The sequence below is a fragment of the Bufo gargarizans genome, chromosome 3 (assembly GCF_014858855.1).
Source record: "Bufo gargarizans isolate SCDJY-AF-19 chromosome 3, ASM1485885v1, whole genome shotgun sequence".
NCBI lineage: Eukaryota > Metazoa > Chordata > Amphibia > Anura > Bufonidae > Bufo > Bufo gargarizans.
In genome coordinates, this window is record NC_058082.1 from 550,183,942 (window position 1) to 550,207,779 (window position 23,838).

At 42.5% G+C, this 23,838-nt stretch overlaps 1 protein-coding gene across 1 annotated transcript in view; it reads left to right on the forward strand.

The window, feature by feature from the left end:
• ARHGAP31 (Rho GTPase activating protein 31) overlaps positions 1-23,838 on the forward strand; it is a 173,639-nt gene that overhangs the window by 135,847 nt on the left and 13,954 nt on the right. Inside the window, exons 5-7 of the mRNA XM_044284094.1 lie at positions 4,469-4,576; positions 6,821-7,005; positions 10,963-11,158. Coding sequence (XP_044140029.1) covers positions 4,469-4,576; positions 6,821-7,005; positions 10,963-11,158 — 489 coding nt within the window. The remainder of the gene's footprint in view (positions 1-4,468; positions 4,577-6,820; positions 7,006-10,962; positions 11,159-23,838) is intronic.

Consider the following 23,838-nt stretch of genomic DNA (forward strand, 5'->3'; position numbering starts at 1 on the left):
AGCGGCAGGAAACGCTCACTTCCTGTTGTCCTAGCAACGCAAATAAGCAAAAGGAGAACTTTATTTAGTGCAGGGTTTTGTAGAGAAAACTTTCCCTCTTGGAGGTGGACAGATGGTGGTGGTGGTGGTGGTGCCCACATCCCCAAAGAGACCAAGACAGCAATGGGCTGTGTACTGCTACAGCATAGCACCAGGGTTAGGGGGGCTGGGTGGTAGATAGATATGAGATAGATAGATAGATAGATAATAGATAGATAGATAGATATGAGATAGATAGATAGATAGATAGATATGAGATAGATAGATAGATAGATAGATAGATAGATAGATAGATAGATAGATATGAGATAGATAGATACGGTAGATATGAGATAGATAAATAGATAGATAGATAATAGATAGATATGAGAGAGATAGATAGATATGAGATAGATAGATAGATAGATAGATAGATAGATAGATATGAGAGATAGATGGATAGATGGATGGATAGATAGAAGAGGAGAACACAGCAGCACAATATATTACTGCCTGCCATAGACTGAGAGGAGCCTGATATACCATGGACTCCTATACCCCCACCCTGGACCTGTCCCCATCCCCCAACCCTACCCAATTATTTCCCACTTGCTTTGGCAATGCTAAAATGTATTTAGTCCTGACAATAAAGCTGATTGGATTTGATTTGATAGATATGAGATAGATAGATAGATATTAATTAGATATATATGAAATAGAGAGATAGATAATAGATAAATATGAGATAGATGATAGATAGGAGATAGATAGTAGATATTAGACAGATATTAGATAGATTTGATAGTTACTTTAGATATTTCAGTCACTAAGTTATGGTAGGCGGAGTCTGCCCTTATTCTGCTTTAGCGCTGGCCAATCGCATTGCAGAGCTCACAGCCTGGGAGAAAATAACCTCCCAGGCTGTGAGCTCTGCGCTGCGATTGGCCAGAACTAGAGCAGAACAAGGGCAGACTCCGCCTACCATAACTTAGTGACTGAAATCTCTGCCTACTATAACTACGTGGCCGGAGATACCAGCGGGCATAGCAGGAGAACGGAGCGGCGCCCAGGGATAATAGTAAGTGCAGTGAGATCCCCGGGCGCCGCTCTCCATGTCTGTATACTTAGTTCACAGTGTCATAATCTGTGAAAGGTCCTCTTTAAGTTAGATATTAGACAGAGAGGCAGATATTAGAGAGACAGGCAGATATGAGCTAAAGATAGATAGATATTAGACAGAGAGGTAATTAAATTAACATAACTAATCACGCCCTCTTTTCCACCCACTTTTCAAAAGCAGCAAGCGCAGAAAAAATATCGCAAAATATATCAATTTTTTTTGTTGTTGCCAAAATGAAGTGGCAAAATTGTGACTTTTCTACATCAGAAAAGCAGCACAAATCAAGTGGCAAATGACCCTCCTAGTGCTGAATGATAGAACTGTCTGCCTGCAGCCACCACTAGGGGGAGCCGGTGCTTTACAGATTTATTATTGTGTTCACAGAGGGCTGTATATTGCTTTTTTCAGTGAGCTCCCCCTAGTGGTAACTACAAACATCCAGAATTTTTTCCTCTGTGCCTTTGTGAAGGGAAGCAGAGGACTTGGAGCTTTGTATGGTAATACGGTATGAATATGAAATGAATCCGCAAAGAATATTGCATCTAGATATTAAATGTTGGCCATTCACCTCAGATATATATTAATAGTAGTAAGAAATTCTCAGTAAATTCTTTCTTCTGTAGAAGAGGAGATTTGTTACATTGTTGCATTCTTAGCGTTGTTCTTTTGTAACATTGTGGGACAGGGGCTGATGTATGGAGCGGCATGCAGACGGCCTGCACCTTATATAGAGCTCCTGACATAGGACGCATCCTTTTTCTCGTACTGTAATCCCCGATGAGGAATCCCAGGTATTTGTTACCATTGGGATAAATATTTACACGTCAGTTTAGTATCGGCTCTGGATCCAGAACCACAGACGTGAGCGTCCATCATCAGCGAGATGTCACGTGGAAAATCTCTGAGGAGATTTATACACAAGGATGATGGCATTATGAGCTTTCTGTACGGTAGATCTGTTCACGAGAGGCTGTGTGCACTAATCCTTACATGGTTATTGATAAAGAATGAGAGAATCAATTCTACTGGTTCAGAATTCATTCAAAATTTCACAAAAAGTCCCAAATGTATTTTGTATTTTTTAGAGAACTCTTTCTCATTATGGAGAGCACCTAGTATGCGTAGTATTGTAGCCCAGGCCACGCCTCCTTGGGTTTCTGGGGAAGATATTTAAATTAGCTTTCCTAAGCCTATCTCATGTCAGCAGATTTTTATATATTTTTCCCAGAAACCCAGAGGAGCTTTGATTGTCTTACAATACTCTTCATGCATACTCTGCGTCCTCCATAAGGAGAAATACTACCCCAACCAAGGCCTCTCAGGTAGCCAAACAAATGAACTGGAATATCTCACCCACAATCACACTTCTCTCAATGAGACATGCAAGCTAACTCTCCTTTCAGACGAACAAGGGAACCAAAATGTTTTAAGAGAAAACTGGCTTTTTTTTGCTTACTGGCCTTTTGGGGGGTACTCTTCGGGGTACTCTTTATCATTAGGGAGACCGAAAAATATTAATGATGAGTATTGTATGCCAGACAACTCTGCTCTTTGTTTCTAGGAAGGATATATGCAAATTTGCATATCTTAATTTGTCTGGCATTCAGATAAGATTAGCGTTCTTTTTTGAGTATCTTTTCCAGAAACCCAAAAGTATGCAAATTAGCTTGCTTGACAAAACAGAAAAAGAGAACATCCTGTCTAATGCCAGTAGAATGAAGATTGCAAATTTGCATACATTCTCCCAGAAAGCAAGAGCCTGGCATACGATACTCGTCACAGAATATTTTTTGGTCTCCCTAATGATAAAGAGAACCACACAGAGTACTCCCCAAGGCCAGTCAGCAAAGTCAGGGAATTGGCTATTGAGACATTCTGGTTATCTTGTTGTTTTTTCGGGAGAGCTAGCTTACACATCTCATTAAGAGAAGCATAATCCTAGGTGGGAGAGTCTAGTTCCCTTGTTTTTTTAAATAGAGAATGGGATTTAACATCTCACATTCAGTTAAATATTATACATGGGGTCTCTCCCTCTTCTCTTCTAGACTCTCATGTTTATTTGCTGAGATTTAGGAAGCTATAGGGTGTTATATACCAATTTGTAGGCTATTTGGCTCATACATGATTAGTCTAGAATTGGTTTGGGTCTGTATCAAATCTGAAACAAAATGGAGGAAGTTTGCTGATCTCTAGCTCGAATCCAAATTTTTTGGGAAAAATTCTGTATCAATTACAAATAGATGGAATTGATTTACTACTAATCTCCATATTATTTATCTTCATGTGCGTCATTCCTAATATTTTTTCCACTAGGTTTTTGGTGGTAGCCTCAAACTGTTCAATCAGTGTTTTCATAATAAGATTTTCCCCTAGTGGTAGCCTCAAACTGTTCAATCAGTGTTTTTTCATAACAGGTTGTTACATACCAGCTTTCAAAGCAATTGGAGCATATCTGATTCAAGTAGAATTGAATTGTACCCAAATCAAATTTTTTCACAATTTTGACGAATCTGACCCAAAACGAATTTCAATAAATTCACTCAACTCTAAGATAGATAGATATATAGGAGATAGTCAGACAGATAGATAGATAGATAGATAGATAGGCAGACATATATTAGACAGATATGAGATAGATATAAGATATATATATATATATATATATATATATATATGAGATAGATACTGTAGATAGTTGATAGATATGAGATAGATACTGTAGATATAGATATGAGATGGATGGATATGGATTAGAGGGGTGCAACAGTAGCTCCCAGTCCCTGTCTGAGGGTCCCAAATGACCCACTGCCACAAAAAAATATAAATGTGCTCTATACTGCTCCTGTTTTCAGTTTTTGGAACAGGATGTAATTGATAGATATCTTGGTCAACCATATTACCTCTCATGGGGCTGTGTGTTGTGTCACCAGGTCACCCACAGGCTCTTCCTTCCACCTTCTATTACCTTCCTCTGGCTGTCAATAATGGTTGATGACCCTCTCCTTCCCATCTGTAAGACACAGAGACATGCTTGAGTCTAAGTTAAGAGGTTTCCTGCCAAGCTCAATTCAATGGTGACTTCAAAGAGGATGTAGCTGACTTCTCCTCCTACTTAGAAATAAATATGGCTGTGCTGCCACCCTTGAACTTACCTGGCTAGTAACATATGATGATATAAGTTAATATTAAGGACAATAATGGATTTGGCTACAGCAGTGTGACCCTTACCACCATGGTGTATATAGCAGTTCTGACGTCTTCTCCTTGTCATCTACTCTGCAGGTGCTGGTACGTACCTGATTTTCCTTTTCCTTTTATTTCATATTTTAGGACCCTGGAATACCTGAGCAGACATTTGACTTACATCGCCTCCTTCAGCTCCACCACAAATATGCATATCAGGAACCTGGCCCTTGTCTGGGCTCCCAATCTTCTGAGGTATATAGATGATTTCTATCCTAATTCTTGGGTCTCATCTGGCATGTGAGTCAGGGCCTTCTACCTCATCTCTGCTCAGAGGTCTTCTAATCCGTGAAGATTTAGTTTTGCACGTTTGTAGACTATTGGATGTATTTGTGTAGATTCAGTATTGTCCTTCATGATGTTTTGGCCACTAGATGGCTCTGTTAGGTAATCTACAGATTGTACCTTCTGTTGAATCCCTAATTTATCAGATATTATTTTGGAACTCAAAGTGCGGTATCTGTGGATCACTGCAGCTGAGTAATGGATTTAAGGTGCTCTTGGTTTATGTGACCCACCCAGTCACAGAAAGGAATACAAAATGATATAGGATAAACCAGGCACTCAAGTATGGAGTAAATTGATAAGGATATTTATTCCCACAATGACAGTAAAATATAACAATAAAATTCACCAATAAAAATCACCAATAAAATATTACCAATAAAATATTATAAAACACTTTAAACCGTAATAGCAGCAATATAGGGCATGTGCACTAGAAGTCAATATGTTAATTGAATAGCAGCGGCATTTATATTAATACGCAGCAGCAATAGACATATGCATTAATTGATATAAGCAGCATTGGACATATGTGGCTTGTAGATACTGAAGTCGTTGGGTTCAGAAACAAGGAAAACGCAGAAAAACCGTAATTGATAGCAAAGTCTTATAAGCGCTTCTTTGGTTTCGATAATACTGAATTTGCACAGCGGTGGCGTCCCACCGATTTGAGCAACTCTGTTGCTAAGTTTTACCTGGCCAGTAGTCTTCTTTCTCCTACGTCCGGATCTGTGGAAATTCGCTGTGAGCGCGGTGTCACCTGGATATCCTACTCACCGAAGCAATGTCCGTGGCTTTATTAGGATTCCTCCGGTGTTCGTCGCTCTTAGTCACAGCTGATGAGTTCTTGGAAGTCCAGGGGAGCTATTTTTCCAGCATGCCGGTACAGGGTATTAGACCATACGCGTTTCGGGGTTCTTTGAATGACCCCTTCCTCAGTGGTAACCCTGAAGAGTTTCCCCACATCCTTTTATATGAAATCTTGGAAAGAAGCAAGATCCGGACAGGATTTCGTCATGCCAAAATGTGGAAAACTGGATTTGTCCAATGAAATCATTATATGCGTTTTCCCTTGTGCGATTCCTATGGTCTGGTTTTTGCTGCGTTTTTTTGTAATAGATTGCGTTTTATGTTCCACTGCTATTTATATATTTTAAGTATTATATTGCAACTGAAATTATGTGGCATATGATTTATTTTACATTTAAATAGCAGTGGAACATAAAACGCAATCTATTACAAAAAAACGCAGCAAAAACCAGACCATAGGAATCGCACAAGGGAAAACGCATATAATGATTTCATTGGACAAATCCAGTTTTCCACATTTTGGCATGACGAAATCCTGTCCGGATCTTGCTTCTTTCCAAGATTTCATATAAAAGGATGTGGGGAAGCTCATCAGGGTTACCACTGAGGAAGGGGTCATTCAAAGAACCCCGAAACGCGTATGGTCTAATACCCTGTACCGGCATGCTGGAAAAATAGCTCCCCTGGACTTCCAAGAATTCATCAGCTGTGACTAAGAGCGACGAACACCGGAGGAATCCTAATAAAGCCACAGACATTGCTTCGGTGAGCAGGATATCCAGGTGACACCGCGCTCACAGCAAATTTCCACAGATCCGGACGTAGGAGAAAGACATACTGGCCAGGTAAAACTAGCAACAGAGTTGCTCAAATCGGTGGGACGCCACCGCTGTGCAAATTCAGCATTACCGAAACCAAAGAAGCGCTTATAAGACTTTGCTATCAATTACGGTTTTTCTGCGTTTTCCTTGTCTTCTGAACCCAATGACTTCAGTATCTACAAGCCACATATGTCCAATGCTGCTATATATCAATTAATGCATATGTCTATTGCTGCTGCGTATTAATATAAATGCCGCTGCTATTCAATTAACATATTGACTTCTAGTGCACATGCCCTATATTGCTGCTATTACGGTTTAAAGTGTTTTATAATATTTTATTGGTAATATTTTATTGGTGATTTTTATTGGTGAATTGTATTGTTATATTTTACTGTCATTGTGGGAATAAATATCCTTATCAATTTACTCCATACTTGAGTGCCTGGTTTATCCTATATCATTATTTTGGAACTGTATACATTATACTATCAAGTATTTGATTTGTCATATATATCACCAGGTCCAGAGAAATCGAGGATTCGGGATGTAATGGAGATGCGGCTTTTATGGAAGTGCGAGTCCAGCAGGTTGTCATCGAGTTCATCCTCAACCATGTGGAAGAAATATTCAGCAAAAGTCCCACAGCCCCAATCAAGCAGAGAGATAGTGAGGACCTCTTTTTGGCCACCAAGCCTGCACCCAGTGGTAAGTCAATGGACATTTGGATATTGACTTTGAGGAGGACACTTCAGCACTGTTTGTTATGTTTTCTGCACATGTTCCTAAAACAGTCTTGAAGAAATCCAAGGGTTAATCCCCTGCTGATCTGTTTTCAGCTAGGGACTATTTTAGGGGAGGAGCTTGACTATCTTTGTGTTCTACTACAGACAAAGCAAAGGAGGGTGACTCCTGCTGAAGCCAGTTATCTTGCAGATGCAGGACAGTGAGGAGGAGGATGGTGAACATGGATGACTACCTGTAATATGAGACCAAAAAGGACCAAAAGAGCAGATTAAAGGGAGGAATTGCTAGGATATATATTTTTGCTTGCAAATTGCTTTAAGCTGTAGGGCATCAAGGGTCACTTCCAGGGGGGTCATTTGGTGCTCCAAGCTTTTCATTCCAATGATCAAAAAAGTGAACACATTTCTATAAGTTGAGAGTTCCCCTTTAGGTCACCATAGAATGGTGGCCATGCTACGTGCCATCCCGTAATCTGGAGCGGGCAAGAGTGCCGCCTCACTCAACTAGCTTCTGCCCAGAGCCAGCTGCCAGACTCTTGTGTCCCGTGCTACAGGCTGCAGCTACTAGCTGCTTTCTGTGTGTATTAGCGTCTATTCATTGAACCTCTCCCTGCAGCACAGCAGGAGTTAATACCCTATTTTTTATATTTTTTTTATATTTTTTTTCATCTTTTTGACTAATGACTAAGCTCATCAGCTGTCCTATATACACTGGGTCATTTTTTCCAACTCTTTACCTGAGCAGTAGATTATTTTTTTCACTTACTTGCTGCTAGGTTTAAAATAGCTATAATCCATTTGTCTGTCTTTGTACCAACTTCTGCCTGTTTCCTGGATCTTGGGTCTCTGCTGCCCGACCTCATTTATACCTGCTCACTGTACTGACCCTCATCTGCCTGTTTCATGGCTATGTGTGTTGCCTGATTATGTGGAGCTTGTCATCGGTGTCTGTGACCCTAAAAAGTCAGCGGCCAACCACACTAGGACTATTCCAAGAGGTAGTGGTCTGGTGGCTCCCCTGCAGCGAAGGCCACATCCCTGTACAGGGGTAAAGGATGAAATCCAGAGGATCGCCAGGATAATGCCCTCAGGAGTAGCCAAAAATCAAACTGGTTGGTTGACACAGTGGGTCCACACTCACTGCCCGTAGCAAGGTGTGAAATGTTTGCTCTCCCTCAGGACTCCTATGCTCATTATATAATGGCGCATATCTAATGAAATGTTTAACTTACCTTATCAGGACCAAAACAAATTACTGAATAATCCTCAGTTGTGGTCCTTGTGCTGTTCTTGGCTCCACATCACCCATATATATTTTGATAATTAGCTAATGTTATCAGGAAATACTCTCACAGTGCCAGAGAATAATGCTTTGTGGGCTGCGTTCTCACTTTTCCATTCTTACAACTTAATGCAAATGTTCTTGATTCTGAGCCATTCAAAACAAAACATAAAAATATTCCAGAATCCTTCTTCAGTGTTTAATAACATTTTAAAAGCATTCTCCAAAGGGCAGGGTCACCAGGGGAGGAACTGTAACCAAAAATATAACAATCTAATACTGCTTCCTATGTACAAGAATATAACTACTATAATACTGCTCCTATGTACAGGAATATAACTACTATAATACTGCTCCTATGTACATGAATATAACTACTATAATACTGCCTCCAATGTACAAGAATATAACTACTATAACACTGCTCCTATGTACAAGAATATAACTACTATAATACTGCTCCTATGTACAAGAATATAACTACTATAATACTGCCCCTATGTACAAGAATATAACTACTATAATACTGCCTCCTATGTACAAGAATATAACTACTATAATACTGCTCCTATGTACAGGAATATAACTACTATAATACTGCTCCTATGTACAGGAATATAACTACTATAATACTGCTCCTATGTACAAGAATATTACTACTATAATACTGCTCCTATGTACAAGAATATAACTACTATAATACTGCTCCTATGTACAAGAATATAACTACTATAATACTGCCTCCTATGTACAAGAATATAACTACTATAATACTGCCTCCTATGTACAAGAATATAACTACTATAATACTGCTCCTATGTACAAGAATATAACTACTATAATACTGCCTCCTATGTACAAGAATATAACTACTATAATACCGCTCCTATGTACAAGAATATAACTACTATAATACTGCTTCCTATGTACAAGAATATAACTACTATAATACTGCTCCTATGTACAAGAATATAACTACTATAATACTGCCTTCTATGTACAGGAATATAACTACTATAATACTGCCTCCTATGTACAAGAATATAACTACTATAATACTGCTCCGATGTACAAGAATATAACTACTATAATACTGGTCCTATGTACAAGAATATAACTACTATAATACTGCTCCTATGTACAAGAATATAACTACTATAATACTGCTCCTACGTACAAGAATATAACTACTATAATACTGCTCCTATATACAAGGATATAACTACTATAAAACTGCTCCTATGTACACGAATATAACTACTATAATACTGTTCCTATGTACAAGAATATAACTACTATAATACTGCTCCTATGTACAAGAATATAACTACTATAATACTGCTCCTATGTACAAGAATATAACTACTATAATACTGCTCATATCTACAAGAATATAACTACTATAATACTATCTCCTATGTACAAGAATATAACTACTATAATACTGCTCCTATGTACAAGAATATAACTACTATAATACTGCTCCTATGTACAAGAATATAACTACTATAATGCTGCCTCCTGTGTACAAGAATATAACTACTATAATACTGCCTCCTATGTACAAGAATATAACTACTATAATACTGCTCCTATGTACAAGAATATAACTACTATAATACTGCCTCCTATGTGCAAGAATATAACTACTATAATACTGCTCCTATGTACAAGAATATAACTACTATAATACTGCTCATATCTACAAGAATATAACTACTATAATACTATCTCCTATGTACAAGAATATAACTACTATAATACTGCTCCTATGTACAAGAATATAACTACTATAATACTGCTCCTAGGTACAAGAATATAACTACTATAATACTGCTCCTATGTACAAGAATATAACTACTATAATACTGCTCCTATGTACAAGAATATAACTACTATAATACTGCTCCAATGTACAAGAATATAACTACTATAATACTGCTCCTATGTACAAGAATATAACTACTATAATACTGCTCCTATGTACAAGAATATAACTACTATAATACTGCTCCTATGTACAAGAATATAACTACTATAATACTGCTCCTATGTACAAGAATATAACTACTATAATACTGCTCCTAGGTACAAGAATATAACTACTATAATACTGCTCCTATATACAAGGATATAACTACTATAATACTGCTCCTTTGTACAAGAATATAACTACTATAATACTGCTCCTAGGTACAAGAATATAACTACTATAATACTGCTCCTACGTACAAGAATATAACTACTATAATACTGCTCCTATATACAAGGATATAACTACTATAAAACTGCTCCTATGTACACGAATATAACTACTATAATACTGCTCCTATGTACACGAATATAACTACTATAATACTGCCTCCTATATACAAGAATATAACTACTATAATACTGCTCCTATGTACAAGAATATAACTACTATAATACTGCTCCTATGTACAAGAATATAACTACTATAATACTGCCCCTAGTGAAAGAATGGCGCTTTTTTTAACTGAAACTGGATGTGCTTTCAGTGTAGTTTGCAGCATTGCAGAAATCATCCGACCATTTAGTGACATTATTTCAGGTGTTACTGAATGCTGGTAATTTGGTATTCTGTTCTCTGTTCACCGATGGTCTCCTCTTCCTCAGATTGCCGGATAGTGAAGAGTATGACTCTGCCATCTGGATCACTCCCCATGAAATTGGTCAGTTTAGAAGAAGCTCAAGCCCGCAGTTTATCGGCCACACACCCTGCCAGGAAGGAGCGGAGAGAGAACAGCTTACCAGAGATTGTCCCCGTCACAGGCAATTTATTCCACACCGTCATAGATCTACCGGAAAATAAGTAAGTTGAGAGAGTGAAATACCAGAAGTTATCTTCTTCTACTGTGTATAGTGACATGGACCATGCTGGTATAACCTGGGCATCTCCTGTATATAATTATATATGTACAGCTGGTATAAGTTATACATCTCCTGTATACAGTGATATGGACCATGCTGGTATAACCTGGGCATCTCCTGTATATAATTATACATGTACAGCTGGTATAAGTTATACATCTTCTGTATACAGTGATATGGACCATGCTGGTATAACCTGGGCATCTCCTGTATATAATTATATATGTGCAGCTGGTATAAGTTCTACATCTTCTTGTATATAGTGATATGGACCATGCTGGTATAACCTGGGCATCTCCTGTGTATAATTATATATGTACAGCTGGTATAAGTTATACATCTTCTTGTATATAGTGATATGGACCGTGCTGGTATAACCTGGGTATCTCCTGTATATAATTATATATGTACAGCTGGTATAAGTTATACATCTTCTTGTATATAGTGATATGGACCATGCTGGTATAACCTGGGTATCTCCTGTATATAATTATATATGTACAGCTGGTATAACCCGGGCATCTCCTGTATATAATTATATATGTACAGCTGGTATGAGTTATACATCTTCTTGTATATAGTGATATGGACCATGCTGGTATAACCTGGGTATCTCCTGTGTATAATTATATATGTACAGCTGGTATAAGTTCTACATCTCCTTGTATATAGTAATATGGACCATGCTGGTATAACCTGGGCATCTCCTGTATATAATTATATATGTACAGCTGGTATAAGTTATACATCTCTCTGTATATAGTGATATGGACCATGCTGGTATAACCTGGGCATCTCCTGTATATAATTATATATGTACAGCTGGTATAAGTTATACATCTTCTTGTATATAGTGATATGGACCATGCTGGTATAACCTGGGTATCTCCTGTATATAATTATATATGTACAGCTGGTATAACCTGGGCATCTCCTGTATATAATTATATATGTACAGCTGGTGTAAGTTATATAGCCTCTTGTACGTAGTGGTTGGTCCACCCTCAGCGCTGTTGGGGTGTTGCGGAGGTCGATCTGCCAGGTGCTACCATCATTCAGACCTTGACTTGTATCTCAATCAATCTCTTTTGTGTTAAGGAATCAGAATCCGAGGAATGTTGGATGTGGAATGTCTTCTATACATGGGGCAGATCTGTCAGATAGCGGGCGGTGTTGTCCTGGGCGCACACACGTACTATACAGGGCCCTCTCTGGGGATCTCATTTTGGGCATATGTAAGTGGGACATAGGCGGCGCCGCTGGCATCTGCTCTAATTACCCAGGAACAATAAATGGGAACACAATAGCTCTGATCTCCTACGTTAATTACTCTGTGGGAGAAACACGTCGCTGACACAAGGGAAATCTAATTGGAGGCAGCCAGCGCAGAGCCGCTCATATGCGAGCAGGTTTTCCGGAATGCTTAATGGAATTTTCTGCACAAAACCAAAACTGTTTGCTGTACAACATAAAATGCACTTTATAAAGGGCTCCTGTTAGAAATTTTTGAATGCTATAAAATAATCGGAAATTGTGTGGGAGCAAGGTCTTCGGGGGCCCCTGGACAGATGCCTGGGAGCCGGTTTTATTTCTGTGGGAGGAGGAAAGAAGAATTATTGTCATAATATTTAGATTTGATTCCCATATTCCTGCCATATTGTGCCCATATAATACTGCTGTATAGTGCCGCTGCTATATAGCCCATGCAATACCGCTGTATAGTGCTCATATAATACCGCTGTATAGTGCTCATATAATACCGCTGTATAGTGCTCATATAATACCGCTGTATAGTGCTCATATAATACCGCTGTATAGTGCTCATATAATACTGCTGTATAGTGCCGCTGCTATATAGCCCATGCAATACCGCTGTATAGTGCTCATATAATACTGCTGTATAGTGCCACTGCTATATAGCCCATGCAATACCGCTGTATAGTGCTCATATAATACCGCTGTATAGTGCTCATATAATACCGCTGTATAGTGCTCATATAATACCGCTGTATAGTGCTCATATAATACCGCTGTATAGTGCTCATATAGTACTGCTGTATAGTGCCGCTGCTATATAGCCCATGCAATACCGCTGTATAGTGCTCATATAATACCGCTGTATAGTGCTCATATAATACCGCTGTATAGTGCTCATATAATACCGCTGTATATAGTGCTCATATAATACTGCCTTATAGTGCTCATATAATACTGCCTTATAGTGCTTAAATAATACAGCTATATAGAGCCCATATAATACTGCCATGGAATGCGCATAAAATACTGCCATAGAGCACTTATTTAGTTGTGCCATATAGTACCCTTATAATACTGCTGTATAATTTTTACATAAAATTCTACCATATAGTGTACTTTAACTGTTATTGTGCCACGTCACACTTTGCTTTACTGGCAGTGTGCACCCATGTGCCCTCCTTTGCCACCTGCAGTGTACCCGGCCACTTGGGGTCCTCTTAAAGGGCAAGCAAATGCCCTTAGTCTTCCCTGTCCCTGTCAGAGGTGATGTCTGGTTATTTAAGGCACCCTGCCCTACGGGAGGATACCTCAGGAATTCTAGCCTTACTAGTCCTTATTCTGTCTACCCATGTACTGAACCTGGCCTGTTTACTATCTCTGACCCTCTGCTTCACATCCTGACTACTGCCTGCTTACTGTATTGACCCTTTGCTGTCTGCCCTAACCTCGTAGTTGTTTTAAGGATACACAAACTCTGCCTACCCTCACCTCGAGCTATTACTGACTACACGTTAGCCTGATCCCAGGGTGCTTCGCACCCGAGGTTCTGATCCCCGTGGAATAGCTGGTAACTACACCGGGACTATTTCAGAAGTTAGTGGCCTGGTGGCTTCCCTGCAGCGAAGGCCAGATCCCTGTATAGGGGGTTAAAGGATGAAAACCAGGGGAATGCCCAGAGTCAAACCGGTTAGATGGTGCAGTGGGTCCACATCCACTGCCCATTACGATATACCATATAACACTGCCATATAGTACTTGCATAATAGTGCTCCTAGAACCTAAAATGGTGTTTAGTTAATAATGTGGTACAATCCCATAGTACGATAGCGCACATCACAAAGTAAGCGAAGACTCTGGTAGCCTTAGGCCCCTTTCACACGAGCGAGTATTCCGCGCGGGTGCAATGCGTGAAGTGAACGCATTGCACCCGCACTGAATCAGGACCCATTCATTTCTATGGGGCTGTTCACATGAGCGGTGATTTTCACGCATCACTTGTGCGTTTCGTGAAAATCGCAGCATGCTCCTCTTTGTGCGTTTTTCACGTGACGCAGGCCCCATAGAAATGAATGGGGTTGGGTGAAAATCGCAAGCATCCGCAAGCAAGTGCGGATGCGGTGCGATTTTCACGCACGGTTGCTAGGAGACGATCGGGATGGAGACCCGATCATTATTATTTCCCCCTATAACATGGTTATAAGGGAAAATAATAGCATTCTGAATACAGAATGCATAGTACAATGGCGCTGGAGGGGTTAAAAAAATTAAAAAAAATTTAACTCACCTTAATCCACTTGCTCGCGTAGCCGGCATCTCCTTCTGTCTTCATCTTAGCTTTGTGTAGCAACAAGGACCTTTGGTGACGTCACAGTCATCACATGATCAATCACATGATCTTTTACCATGGTGATGGATCATGTGATGACTGTGACGTCACCACAGGTCCTGTTGCTACACAAAGCTAAGATGAAGACAGAAGGAGATGCCGGCTGCGCGAGCAAGTGGATTAAGGTAAGTTAAATTTTTTATTTTATTTTTTAACCCCTCCAGCGCCATTGTACTATGCATTGTGTATTCAGAATGCTATTATTTCCCCTTATAACCATGTTATAAGGGAAAATAATACAATCTACACAACACCGATCCCAAGCCTGAACTTCTGTGAAGAAGTTCGGGTTTGGGTACCAAACACGCGCGATTTTTTCACGCGAGTGCAAAACGCATTACAATGTTTTGCACTCGCGCGGAAAAATCGCGGGTGTTCCCGCAACGCACCCGCACATTTTCCCGCAACGCCCGTCTGAAAGAGGCCTTAGGGTTATGTAGGAACTGGGTAAATGCCCCTTTTGCCCGGGCTATAATCCAGCCATGGAAAATGGAAAAGCAGATGAGTCTCCCATAAATGCTGCCACTAGGGGGAGCTTACTGCCTATGTATTTATATTGATCTCAGTCTATTCAATGGGAGCTTTATAAATCTGTACGCAGTGAGCTCCCCCTAGTGGGCTCTTCAGTCAAGCAGAATGTTCCATTTAATCCGTATGTCTATGCAGAGGCTTTGGAGCTTTGGGTACTGGGTATGGGGTCAGGCTGTTAATGGAAGCACTTTGGCCGCCATTATCGGGGTGTGGCCTGTATTTGGGAAAAGTGTATAGATAAAAGGCGGCCAGTAAAGATAAGATGGTCCGACTGCCCCCTGCTGTGTAAATTTCACATTCATGGTTCTTGGAACATCCAGTATTATAGGTACGATCCCTAAGAATGCTTTTTCACTCTCCTGCACAGAATAGCTGAATATATAAAATATCCCTGACCCTGAGAAGCCTCGCTTATGCAATACGCTGCAGTAAGAAATGTGGTAACATGCTGCCATCTGCTGGTCACTCTGAAGAACTGCGACATACCTGATGGTTTTGCATTGATTATTTCACGGCTTTTCATTTTAGCATTTTTCGCTATTTCCTGAATGTTAATGTGCAGCGTAATATCTGCAGTGTATCATGATTTCCAGAAATATCCAGCAGAATTAACTGCTGTAATTTCCAGGAGGAATGTGCACATTTTTCAGCCTTATTTTGCTAAATCTTTATTTCCCATGTCATATTTATGAAGGAAAAAATGCCATTTCTCCCAGATTGAAGCAAAAAGATGATTTAAAGGCTATGAAAAATGTTTTATGATTGTATTTTACTCCTTTTGGGCTTAAAACTCATTTTTTTCATTCTGTCTTTATTAAAAATGTTTCTGAGAAACAGTGATTACAAATCAGTTTGTTTCCATGCTGTCCCTTTTTTTTTTTTTTTTTTTTATCCCATCATCTGATGGCTCCTGTGAAGCTCTGATCTCCTGACCTCATAAACCCTTATTTCAGGCATATTATCAGGTTTATAAGAATTGGGCGACAATGAGTGTTTATGTGGTGAGGAGTTCAGAGGTAAGAGCTACACATAAGCCATCAGATGACGGGATTCAAAGAAAACAGCTTGCAAACATCTGATTAACTGCTGAACATTTTTAATAAAGACCATTTGAAAAAAATTATCTTTAGCCCAAAATGAGTAAAATGGTGTCCATTGCCCTCAACTCTACTACTGTTTTGTGTTCACAGCTCCTATGCAGACCTCTGCGTCTCCATGGTTACAGACTACATGCCCTGTGTAGTCTGATCCTGTAGTTGGGTATAGTCTCCTCCACTTCTTTTGACTGCAGGTTCAGGCTACACGGGGTTGTAGTCAGTAACCGTGGAAGCACATAGATCTGCATAGAAGCTGCAGACACAAAAAGGAAGAGTTTTGACCAAAAGTATTTGCAAAGTTATTTCATATGTTATTTTAGAGCAATCAAGAGGTTTACCGGGCAGGCAAATCGGAAAGCAATGTGATATGGTGCACTTCCCGTTTAAGCAGAGATGTTTGTGACTCTAAGAAGCACGGAGTAATGGCTATGAGTGGGAGATGATGGTGCTCGATTCATGGAGGATCGTGTTCTGCACTGAGCCTTTCATGCAGCGCTCTGAAGAGGGATTATAATGAGCGTAGGAAGAGAGCAGACGAAGACGTCCTTGAGACTCACGACTTCCAGAAGAAAGTGGCTGGAAATGTGAAAAGAAAAAAAAAAAGTTCAGAAAATGTTTTTGTGTCCTTTAAAGGGGTTCTCCGGGAATTAAGAAAATGAAAACACTTAAAGATTACTTTATTATAAATATATTCCCAAATACCTTTCATGAGTTATAACAGCTTGTTTTGTGTGGGGAGCAATCATTAGGAGAAATAAAACGGCCGCCGTCCTATTAGGGTACTTTCACACTAGCGTTTTTCTTTTCCGGCATAGAGTTCCGTCACAGGGGCTCTATACCGGAAAAGAACTGATCAGTTTTATCCCCATGCATTCTGAATGGAGAGTAATCCGTTCAGTTTGCATCAGGATGTCTTCAGTTCAGTCGTTTTGACTGATCAGGCAAAAGAGAAAACCGTAGCATGCTACGGTTTTTTCTCCGGCGAAAAAAACTGAAGACATGCCTGAACGCCGGATCCGGCATTTTTTCCCATAGGAATGTATTAGCGCCGGATCCGGCATTCAGAATACCGGAATGCCGGATCCGTCGTTCCGGCATGCGCATGCGCAGATCGGTAAAAATGCGAAAAATGTACAAGACGGATCCGTCGGTCCGCATGACAAGCGGAGAGACGGATCCGTCCTTGCAATGCATTTGTGAGACGGATCCGCATCCGGATCCGTCTCACAAATGCTTTCAGGCAGCAGCAGATCGGCGGATCCGGCGGCCAGTTCTGACGACGGAACTGCCCGCCGGATCACACTGCCGCAAGTGTGAAAGTAGCCTTAGTACACAAAAAATCTGTCCTATTCACACAGGAGGACAAGTTACTTTACTCTGAACTAAAGAGCTGCCTCATCCTCCTCTCCTACTTGTCAGGGATTATGATCCTGAATAAGAGATGATATAATCTTCAACTGAATCTTTGTAGGAATTGAGTTCAGGAGGAGACATGAAGTACAGAGAGGACGGACATAAGGAGACTATAAACAAGTGCTGCTGCTCATTACCCATCCTCCCATCTGTATTTCATGTCTCCGCTTATCAGCTGTATTCAGGATCATAATCCCTGACAAGTAGGAGAGGAGGATGAGGCAGCTCTTTAGCTCAGAGTTGTGAAGTAACTTGTCCTGCCTGTATAGTGGTGTAGAACACTGTGCCTGTATAGGGGTGTAGAACACTGTGCCTGTATAGCGGTGTAGAACACTGTGCCTGTATAGCGGTGTAGAGCACTGTGCCTGTATAGCGGTGTAGAACACTGTGCCTGTATAGCGGTGTAGAACACTGTGCCTGTATAGGGGTATAGAACACTGTGCCTGTATAGCGGTGTAGAACACTGTGCCTGTATAGCGGTGTAGAACACTGTGCCTGTATAGCGGTGTAGAACACTGTGCCTGTATAGCGGTGTAGAACACTGTGCCTGTATAGCGGTGTAGAACACTGTGCCTGTATAGCGGTGTAGAACACTGTGCCTGTATAGCGGTGTAGAACCCTGTGCCTGTATAGCGGTACTGTGCTAGAGGTATACTGTGCCTGTATAGCGGTGTAGAACACTGTGCCTGTATAGCGGTGTAGAACACTGTGCCTGTATAGCGGTGTAGAACACTGTGCCTGTATAGCGGTGTAGAACACTGTGCCTGTATAGCGGTGTAGAACACTGTGCCTGTATAGCGGTGTAGAACACTGTGCCTGTATAGCGGTGTAGAACTCTGTGCCTGTATAGCGGTGTAGAACACTGTGCCTGTATAGCGGTGTAGAACACTGTGCCTGTATAGCGGTGTAGAACACTGTGCCTGTATAGCGGTGTAGAACACTGTGCCTGTATAGCGGTGTAGAACACTCGTGCCTGTATAGTGGTGTAGAACACTGTGCCTGTATAGCGGTGTAGAACACTGTGCCTGTATAGCGGTGTAGAACACTGTGCCTGTATAGTGGTGTAGAACACTGTGCCTGTATAGCGGTGTAGAACACTGTGCCTGTATAGCGGTGTAGAACACTGTGCCTGTATAGCGGTGTAGAACACTGTGCCTGTATAGCGGTGTAGAACACTGTGCCTGTATAGCGGTGTAGAACACTGTGCCTGTATAGCGGTGTAGAACACTGTGCCTGTATAGCGGTGTAGAACACTGTGCCTGTATAGCGGTGTAGAACACTGTGCCTGTATAGCGGTGTAGAACACTGTGCCTGTATAGCGGTGTAGAACACTGTGCCTGTATAGCGGTGTAGAACACTGTGCCTGTATAGCGGTGTAGAACACTGTGCCTGTATAGCGGTGTAGAACACTGTGCCTGTATAGCGGTGTAGAACACTGTGCCTGTAGAGCGGTGTAGAACACTGTGCCTGTAGAGCGGTGTAGAACACTGTGCCTCTATAGTGGTGTAGAACACTGTGCCTGTATAGCGGTGTAGAGCACTGTGCCTGTATAGCGGTGTAGAGCACTGTGCCTGTATAGCGGTGTAGAACACTGTGCCTGTATAGCGGTGTAGAACACTGTGCCTGTATAGCGGTGTAGAACACTGTGCCTGTATAGTGGTGTAGAACACTGTGCCTGTATATTGCCTGTATATCGATGTAGAACACTGTGCCTGTATAGCGGTGTAGAACACTGTGCCTGTATAGCGGTGTAGAACACTGTGCCTGTATAGCGGTGTAGAACACTGTGCCTTGCAGTAACACGCATAGGGAGTCTGCTGTGGTAGTGAAATAATACTGTGAGTCCGTATGACACGCAGATGACAGGCGTCGTTCTTAGAATCACTGCACACTTCAGTTATTTGGGCAGTCACGGGGCCAAAACTGACCAAAAAACTGAAGTATGAACTCAGCCTTACAGATTGATGTTAGCGCCAAGAAGAAGCGCAGTCCTTTTACACCGTCGCAGCTAATTCCACATAGATGTCTACAGAACCTGTTCTATTAAACGCTTATACAAGTAGAGCCCCCGACAGAGTGGAGAGGGTGTCAGCAGTAAGTGTGTGTTGACGTCACTGATTATTTTGCCCTTCCTCTGATCCGTCAGAACAATAACCCCCCAAAAACGGATCCTGTCTGTGGAGCATCCGCCTTTACTCGGTCAGCATTTGGTCAGTAATCCATCAGTATTGCTAAAGCCCAAAAAAAACAGGAGTGGATCCAAAACAGAGATGACCCGTGAATGGAGTATTTGCATGTCTTCTGTGTTTTGTACCCACTCCTGCTTTTGGCTACCAAATCATAAGCCAATTCTGAGGGGACCATACAGGCCTTACAGCTGCCACACAGACAGGATCCGTTGTGTGTATCATTTTTCCTTCCTTCTGACAGATCAGAAGAAGGGTCAAAAAAATGATGTCAGCCAGGCCGAAAAGCAAAATAGTGGCCTAGTAATGAAGTGGGGAGGGTGGCCTTATGACATAGTGGTGAGGTGGAAGCAGCACGAGGAGACCACAGGGTGGCAAGGACAGAGTCTGGAGGTGGCAGGAGCATCAGGAGGAGGCCACAGAGTGGCACAATGACAGAGTGTGGAGGTGGCAGCAGGGGCATCAGGAGGCCACAGAGTGGCAAGGTGACATAGTTTTGAGGTAGCAGCAGCATCAGGAGACCACAGATTGTCAAGGAGACATAGTGTGAAGGTGGCAGCAGCATCAGGAGACCACAGAGTGACCCAGTGACAGAGTGGGGAGGTGGGTGTCAATACCAGAACAAGCTGAAGATGGTGGGTGAAAGAAGGAGCACTTGGCATCAGATGTGTGGCATCAGATGTGTGGCAGCATCAGAAAAGTAGCTTAGGCAGGTAGCCAGAAGAAGCGGTCTCTTTTGTCAAAGTGTTGGTGTGGCACCATGGATGATCTAGTCTGATGCATCAGGCATTGGTGGGTGGAAATCCTGGCTGATCCACGCCTGATTCATCTTGACAAAGGTCAGTGCCTCCACATTTTGGGTGGACAGGCGAGTCCTTTTTGTCGTAACTTTGGCCCCCGCCACACGAAACACCCGATCTGATGCCACATTGCTGACCGCGCAGGATAGCTTTTGGAGGGCAAACTCTTCCAGTTGCGGCCACCAAATCCAGTTGGGCTGCCCAGTAGTCCAGTGGATCTTCAATGTGGGGTGGCAGGGTGCTGTCCAAGTATGCCACCACCTGCTGGTTCAGGTCCTGCTCCAGGTCTAGCTGCTGCTGCTGCTGCTGGTGAGTAGTTTCTTCACTAGTCGGGTGAATAAAGCTGCTCATCAGTGACTCTAGACTCAAGTTGCTGCTGATGGAGCTGGTACTGCTTAACCCCCCCCACCCTGCCATAGCATGGCAGAGAAACGTGAGCGCAGAGGGCCCCTCAGGTCAGACCTGCGAGAGGATGGACGGTGGGCGCAGATAGGCAGCGGCCAACTGACCACATAGGATGTGTCTATAGTAGTTCAGTTTGTCCTTCCTCTCAGCTGCTGTAAAAAAGGCCCCCATTTTGGACCGGTAGCGAGGGTCCAACAAGGTGGAGAGCCAGAAGTCATCGCTCTGCCGAATCGTGACAATTTGTCTGTCACTGCGCAAGCAGGTGAGCATGCATCGGGCCATTTGTGCAAGTGACTCGGAGGGACTCCCTGCCTCCATCTCCACTACATACTGCCGCGGTGTGTCTGGGTCCTCTGCCTCGTCTTCCGCATCGCCCTGTAGCCCCTCTGGCTGCTCCTGCTCATCCTCTCCTGTCACCTGTGTAGAAAAGCCACCCATTTCACTACACATTGCTTGTGCTCCAATGTCCTCCTCCTCCAGTTCAGCCCCCACAGGGCTCATGTGGCCGTGAGATCTAAGCGCCACGTTTCCAGTCCCCTGACCAGCCAGATTTACCAGCATCTGTTCCAGGACATGAAGCAGTGGAATGACGTTGTTCATCCCGTAGTTCTGGCAACTGACAAATAATGTGGCCTCCTCAAATGGCCTGAGCAATCGGCAGGTGTCACCAGGGCCGTCTTTAATATTGATTAGACCCTGGGCAAGAATTTACTTGGGCCCCCTGGATCCCGCCTTCCAACACCCTAGAATGCAATCACGCCCTTCACCACAACACACACACAAAAAATCCACAAACCTCGTAGAGTAGTAAACTTTAATAATGATACGTGGCCACTAGAGGTGTCCCTTGGCAGTAATGTAAATGTGGCCTTTTTTTCTGAAAAGGCAGTGTTCTACATTAAAAAGCTTGCAGAGACATGCTATAGACACCAGAACTACTACGTTTAGCTGTTGTGGTTCTGGTGACTATAGTGTCCCTTAATATAGAGGAAAAAAAGAATCGGCACAAAAGTATCAAATAAAATGGCTGTATCATTATTCTAAAGATTAAAAAGGCACAACTTCTGACACAAATACATAGTATTTAGCAGATTACTTTTTCTTTCTTTTACAATGTGCAGATAGTACTGTACTACTAACCCCTCTCCTGCTCCTGGACGCTGCCTCTCCTCTCCTCCAGCGCGATCTGCATCCTCAAGCGGTCGGCTGTGCTGTGAAGGCTGCGCTCAGCGTGATGTTACAGAGTGACTCACGCTGTGCGCAGCCCTGCACAGCCGTCAGCCGAGGACCAGGAAGCGGTGAGTACAGAGCCTTCACCGCTTCCGGGTCCTCCGGTACTAATTTACGATAATGTCATTTAATTTGTGGGCAGTGGCCAGCGGGGCTCAAGAGGCAGCTGCTTTGGGCCCCCGGGAGCAACTGGGCCCAGGGCAGCTGCCCCTTTTGCCCTGCATTAAAGATGGCCCTGGGTGTCACGCATGAGCTGCCACTGGCTGACATCAAAGTTACACAGGGGAGTACTCCTGTCCACTTGGATCATCAAGAAATCGTTCATGGCCTTTCTCTGTTCGTACAGTCGGTCCAACATATGGAGGGTGGAATTCCAATGGGTGGAAACATTGCATATCAGCTTATGTTGGGGGATGCCGTTCTGCCGCCGCAGCTCAAGGAGGGTGTGCTTTGCTGTGTATGAGTGGCTGAAGTACATGCAAAGTTTCCTGGCCATTTTTAGGATGTCTTGCAGATGGGTGGAAGAATTCAGGAACCGCTTTACAACTAGATTGAACACGCGTGCCATGCAGGGCACATGGCTCAGTCCTCCTTGACGCAGCACCGACACCATGTTCTTCCCGTTTTTGGTCACCATGGTTCCGATTTTCAGTTGTCGCAGAGAAAGTCAGGATTTGATTTCTTGATAAAGGACACGGAGCAGTTTCTCCCCTGTGTGACTCCGTTCGCCCAGGCAAACGAGGTGCAGAACAGTGTGACACCGTTGTGCCCTGCACATGTGGTATGCTGGAGGGGCACTGTGAATTGTCCCTGCAGTGGAGGCTGAGGACATGGTTGAGGATGAGGAGGCAGAGGCGGACATTGTTGCAGGACCAACGGTGTGACAATGTGGAGGAGGAAGCGGAGTCTTCTGACCAAGTTGCTGGTGTGGCTGTGCAGGAACCATATTCACCCAGTGAGCTGTAAAGGACATTCATTGTCCCTGACCGTAGTTACAGCTCCACACGTCGGCGCTGCCGTGCACTTTGGCAAACACCGACAGGCTCAAGGACTGGCCTACCTTCTGTTCTACATATGTGTGCAGGGCTGGTACTGCCTTTTTGGCAAAGAAATGAGGGCTTGGGACTATCCACCTTGGCTTGGCACAAGCCATCAGTTCTCTGAAAAGTGCAGAGTCCACCACTTGGAAAGGGATGGACTGCAGCACCAGCAACTTGGACAGAGCACGTTCTGCTTCTGCTCCGTTGGATGCCTGCACGCATACTGTTATCTCTTGGCAATCGCTTCGGTTAAAACAAACTGTAGAACCCCTTTAA